The sequence below is a fragment of the Salvia splendens genome, chromosome 15, assembly GCF_004379255.2.
Source record: "Salvia splendens isolate huo1 chromosome 15, SspV2, whole genome shotgun sequence".
Classification (NCBI taxonomy): domain Eukaryota; kingdom Viridiplantae; phylum Streptophyta; class Magnoliopsida; order Lamiales; family Lamiaceae; genus Salvia; species Salvia splendens.
Window position 1 is genome coordinate 24,374,865 of NC_056046.1, and position 6,006 is coordinate 24,380,870.

The 6,006-nt window shown below is 36.1% G+C and overlaps 1 protein-coding gene across 1 annotated transcript; it reads left to right on the forward strand.

Annotated features, from left to right (window-relative positions):
• The first annotated feature begins 3,035 nt into the window (after nucleotides 1-3,035).
• LOC121767937 (protein FD-like) lies at nucleotides 3,036-5,529 on the forward strand. Its single transcript, XM_042164265.1, has 3 exons — nucleotides 3,036-4,448; nucleotides 4,608-4,685; nucleotides 5,091-5,529. The coding sequence occupies exons 1-3, from the start codon at nucleotides 3,984-3,986 to the stop codon at nucleotides 5,160-5,162; spliced, it is 615 nt and encodes a 204-aa protein (XP_042020199.1). The 5' UTR covers nucleotides 3,036-3,983; the 3' UTR covers nucleotides 5,163-5,529.
• The last annotated feature ends 477 nt before the right edge of the window (nucleotides 5,530-6,006 follow it).

Sequence of the window (6,006 nt, forward strand, 5' to 3'; positions counted from 1 at the left end):
TAGTAAAGGGAAGTAAAGGTCGGATCACACAGAGACGATATGTTCTACATTTATTGAGGACAAGTTGGGGATGACTGCTGCCACGCTTCACAAGGTGGGTTAAGTTAAACTACTTGAATAAACGAGCTGATAGACTAAGCTAATTAAACTGATCTGTTAGCTAAAACATGACTAAACTCTAATTGATCAACTCATACTGTAATTTCCAGAAATGGCCAAACAAGGTAAAAGTGAGCGAGTGTAAGTCTCTTGCAGCACGTACGATAAAGTAAACTTTTCCAACAACTTCATCTTCCTCACAGAATCAACATAAATAGAGTATAATCAGATCTCAGACATTTTCTTACTAACGAACACCTTGCTACTAAACAAACTTAACATAATAAACTTGTAATTTTAAATCTACGCTAAGAGATCCACAGAATCTACATAAATAAATTGACTTAGCAATAATCACGCAGAAATAGCGAAAACGATTATCAGATCTACAACTAGAAAACTTAATCATACTTAAAGACACTATCATTCATCGTAAACATGTTCAGATCTACTTCTCCACCTTTAAACAAACTAGATCTAAGCCACCCAACAACTTCCATCCCAAATTTCCTCAACAATCAAACAGAAAATTGTAAAAGCAACTCAGATTCAACAAATAGCATCACAACAAAACTACTTAACCCGAAACATACTCAGAAATCAGAAACACAAATAAATCGGTAAGATTAAGTATGGAGAAATAAAACACGTCAAAAAAAACTTACTTCATCACTTCAAGTGCTTCCAAAAACAACCAAGTCGATAAGCAACAAACAAACCGAAAGCAAATTGTAGCAACAAAACAACTAAATAGAAAGATTGTGAAGTATGGTGAGCTCTCATTTCGACCCTTCTTGAAACGGTGTTACACAACTTCGAACTTCAAATAAAACCCAGAACTCAAGTGTGTGCGACATAAATCAAGAATGTGAAGTATGGTGAGCTCTAATTTCAGCCCTAGAAGATAGCTGAATTTCTAAGTGCATGTCTCCATGTGAGTAACTGAGCATATCCCTACTCGCGCTTGGATTCCTATTTATAGAGAGGCGTAGGGCTCTGATCCCTAGGGTACCATTCTCTCGAAAAGTCATTCCTGCCCTTGGCTTTTGGGGGTCTTTAGCTCAATCTTCTGTACGAGTGCCCTTACTAGCCCCATTTGATTATGACTTGATCCGTTTAGCGCCGCAGTTTTGGGTCCATTCTTCTTGATCCATCTGTCTGCCCAATTGTTCCATGCAGCTCTCGATTATGGCGGAATTTTCACACACCTGACTCACAATTGTTCTTTAGTTTACAGAAATGAGTGTAGTTTTATCACAGAACAAATGCATGAAACGAGCCCCATCATACATTTGTAGTTTTATAATAAAATGTGAGTGGAATAGGGTGAGTGGAATATGGGCCTATTATCATTTATGGAAGATTTTAACCGGACTCCTAATATGGAACAAACTAAAATGAAAAATCAGGATTGCTAAAGTGGGAGGAGGGAGTATTATTTATGAAATAAATGATAATTTGAAAGTAGTACTCCCTCCGTCCCAAAAAATAAAGACATTTGGGACGACACGTGAATTAATGCATAATTGGTAAAGTAAGAGAGGTGAGCAGAAAAGCAGTTAAAATAATGTTAGTGCATAGTGTACCCGTATTATTGTTAGTGTTTAATGGTAGATTATAGTAGTATAAGTTGTAAATAAATTAATATATATTATTAATAAGTTAGGATGAATTTTTTATAAATGAAAATGAGATAATTTTATAGAACAGACAAAAATGGAAAGTATTATTATTTTTGTAAAACAGAAGGAGTATTAATTTTCAACTAAATGAATTTGGTGAAAAAACTAATGTCAAAATCAACAAAATAAGGCTAGATGACAGTTATGGATTTTGTGGTCACATCAAAATATATAGTCACATAAAAATTGTCTAAGGAGCAGGGCATCTATAAATTGTGCTAAACTGTGGGTATAAATTTCCCAAACTAAATACTACACACGGTAACGTACTCTTCCTTACGTTAAACTTATTATTCTTTCTGTTTCCCATAAAATATCACTAAGTTGTCTTTGGGAAATTTTAAGAAATAGAAAAAAAAGTTAATACTATTTTTTTTAGTGAAATGCGAGTCATACCTTTGTATACTCCTTCCGTCTCATTAAATATGAAACGTTTGTTTTTCAGCATATGATTTTATATACTCCCTCCATCTCATAATAGATGTCACACTTTCATTTTTAGTTTGTTCCACAAAAGATGTCACCTTTCCTTTTTTGAAAAAAAATCTCTCTCACATTAATATAAATATACTATTTTCTCTCTCCACTTAACATACAAAACAACACCTCCTAAAATCTCGTGTCATTCCCCAAGTGTGCCATTTATTATGGGACGGAGAGAGTAGTAAGTATTGTTTAATGAGTTAATAAAGAGATAATAGAGTAAAAGATGCGAAAAGTAGAGATGATGTTATTTACATTTTAGGAAATGTTTAATTTTTAATGGGACAATTCAAAAAGTAAAACGCTTCATTTTTATTGGGACAGAGAGTGTATTAATTTTATAGTATTCTCTCCCTCCCTGAAAAGTATGAACAATTTCCTTCTTAGACCGTCCCTGAAAAGTAGTACTAACTTTCTAAAGTTGGAGTAATTAAAAACACATTACCACTACACATCATTTTATTTACAACTTATATCATTACACTAAACTATTAATGATGTGAAGCTCACTCTCCATTAACACTACCTACTGTACCAATTATACATTAAAACTCATGCCGAACCAAATATTCACATTTTTCTGGGACGGAGGAAGTAATAAAATATGAGTGAACTAAAGTTAATGGAATGTAGGGTCCATTACTAAAAATAGATGTGACAAATATTAGCGGAAGAACCAAAAAGAAAATTAATGACAAGTAACGGAGGAAGTAGTATAGGCCGGTGATCTCATCATATTTAAATCTTTCTCCTTTAGTTATTTGGATATCTATCTTCAACACATTAAATCATTGTCTTAAGCTAGAGTGCAACTTTCATTTTGATCATTGACAGATGTAGTTGGAGTTGCGTGGGATATGTCGACCTCATTGTTAGCCCATGAGTACCAGAATTCAATTTTTGGAGCCATTGTCGATCCTAAGGTAAGTAGCTTCGACTCCACAGGTTGCGAGTTATTTGGTTGTTGACGTGCATTTTTACAGCATCGAGAGGCTTGGGTGACCAGTGTTGTCATGTCTTTGTTGGAAGCATTCTTCCCTCGTTACCACCACATTTGCCATGCGCAAGAATAAATCATGCCTCATGCATGTTTTTCAGATAAATAATCTGTCATTACCTGTTGGTACACACCAACAACTTCTCTTTTCCAATGTACGCATGGCTTACGACGATTTATTGGCCTCCTTACATTTTATTAATATTTTATCTTTTAATTATTGAAATTCATGATATTTATTCTCATCCACTCATTTTAACGAATACATTACCTATCTCATTTTAACATCTAATACATGACCCTATTCTGAATACATTACCTATCTCATTTTAACATCTAATACATGACCCTATTCTGATGTACTACTACTTATATAAAATTACCTATTTCATTATGACATCCACTCATCCACTCATTTTAACGAATGCATTACCTATTTCATTTTAACATCTAATACATGAACGTATTCGAATGTACTACTACTTATATAAAATTACCTATTTCATTTTTACATCTAATACATGACCCCGTTCTGATGTACTACTACTTATATAAAATTTTAACCAAAGAAAATGATATCCGAGTAAAAGAGTCAAAATAGATGTACAATTATAAATTGAGAAAAAGGGATAAGAAAAAATAGTACCCGACTCCAAGACATTGTTTGGTAACCTCAAATATCCAGACATACTCTTTCATGTCTGAGTGAAGTGCTTCTTCAAATGTGGACAGCTTCTTCCTCCGCCTCCGCCTCCGCCTCCACTTCCACCTCCGCCTCCTCCTCCTCCTCTTCCTCTCCCTACCTCCGCCACCCGAAAACCATGGAAGAAGTTTGGAAAGACATAACCTTCGCTGCCTCCGATCTCCACCTCAACCCCTCCTCCCCTCACGGCGTCATCCTCCAAGACTTCTTCTCCAAAGCTCCTCCGCCCTCCTCCGCCCCTTCCCACGCTTCTCCTCCGCCTCCTCCCCCCACAATGCTCACTCTCAGCTCCGATCACTTCGGCACCCTCCTCTTCCAGCCCCACCACCGCCACCCCGCCGCCTTAGACGCCGTCGTCCCCGATGGCACCGCCGCCGCCGGAAAGAAGAGGTTCCCTGATTTCGACAGGAGCTCCGGCGACCGCCGCCATAAGCGTATGATCAAGAACCGCGAGTCTGCTGCTCGCTCCAGAGCTAGAAAGCAGGAAACCCTCTCTCTCTTTCTCTTCTTTTTATCTTAAAAATTAAATCTTGCACCCTTTCATCAACTAAAAATTGAATCTTGCACCCTTTCATGAACAAAAATTAGAATCTTGCACCCTTACATCAACAAAAAATTGAATCGTGCAAGGAAAAATTTGCAGGCTTATACAAATGAGTTAGAGTTGGAAGTTGCCCATTTGCTTGAAGAAAATGCCAAACTCAGAAAACAGCAAGAAAAGGTGTGTCTCGGTGTGTGTGTGTGTGTGAATTTCTACACATTAGTAGTAGTAATTTAGTTTTGTACTTGCAATGCAATACAACCAAGCCCCACCCCTCTGTGTATCTTTCTCCTCTTTTGCCAAAATTATGAAAGAAAGGATGTTTTTTACTCTAAAATTATTGGTGATTTAGATGTGTGTACATGAAAAGGTTAGATATTTTCTTCTCAAAATGGCATGTTTTGCCACAAAATCCTACTGCCCTGTTTTGGTACACTCTTGTTTTATGACACCAATTAAACAAGAAACTTCACTCTTTCAAAGCCTCTTTGCCATTTTTACACTTTCAACTGTCCTTCCATTGAGGGAAAGACAGATGATTCAATTCAATCATTTATTCTTTTGTTTGTTTCCATTTCATGTCAGTTTTATAGAGAAGCAGCTGCCGAGCACCAGAAAAGGAAGCCTCTCCATAGAACATCCACTGCTCCATTTTGAATTTTTAACTTTTTTTTTTGTTTTTTTGGTTCGAGAAAACTGGTGGGAACTCATTACTAATATTAATTAATTTTCTATAATGTCTCTTGATATGAGTAGAATGGATTTTTCACTGGAGGGCCCTTTTCCTCTTTTGTTGATCACTCCTTTGGAATCCATCACCAAGATATGAATATATCTTCTTTTCTCACTGCAACTACTGCAGCTGCTGCTTTTTTTTCTTTTTAAATTTTTTTTTTAGTTGGAAGAAAGAGAGAGAATATAAGTGTACTAGGTAGAAGAGAGTTGGTTTATTGGCTGCTGCAAAAGTTTGGATTCTTGCTGGGAACGCCTTTATCTCATCTGCTTCATCATAATCACTTCTTTATTTTTTTTTGACCAATTTTATTCTTAATTTGATTATTACTGCTGCTGCATTTATATGCTGATTTGATGTTTTGTTGCTTTTTAATTTGTACTATTTATGTTGAGTTTTTAAAGAGTGTTGGTATAAATATTTATGGCTATAAATAATGGAAGTATGTCTGATCTGATTTGGTGTCAACCTTCTCTACTTTCGTCATTTAACATCAGCAGCGGTGCGGAAGTGCTCTTCCGCAAGGACGGCGTCCGTGCCCGTCACTGTGCTCTTGCCAACGGCACGGTTCTGCTCGATACAACGAGCACGTCTATGCCGCTGAGCAGGGTGACGTGGCGCGTTTCTATTGGCGGTTGACATTATCATTTTCTTTTTTTTAAATAGAAAATAATATCAAAAATTAAAAAAAAATATTTTCGGATTCCCAAAAATATAGTTGTTTTATTACCGTTTTTTGAATTTTTTTAAAAAAATATTTAATCCCAA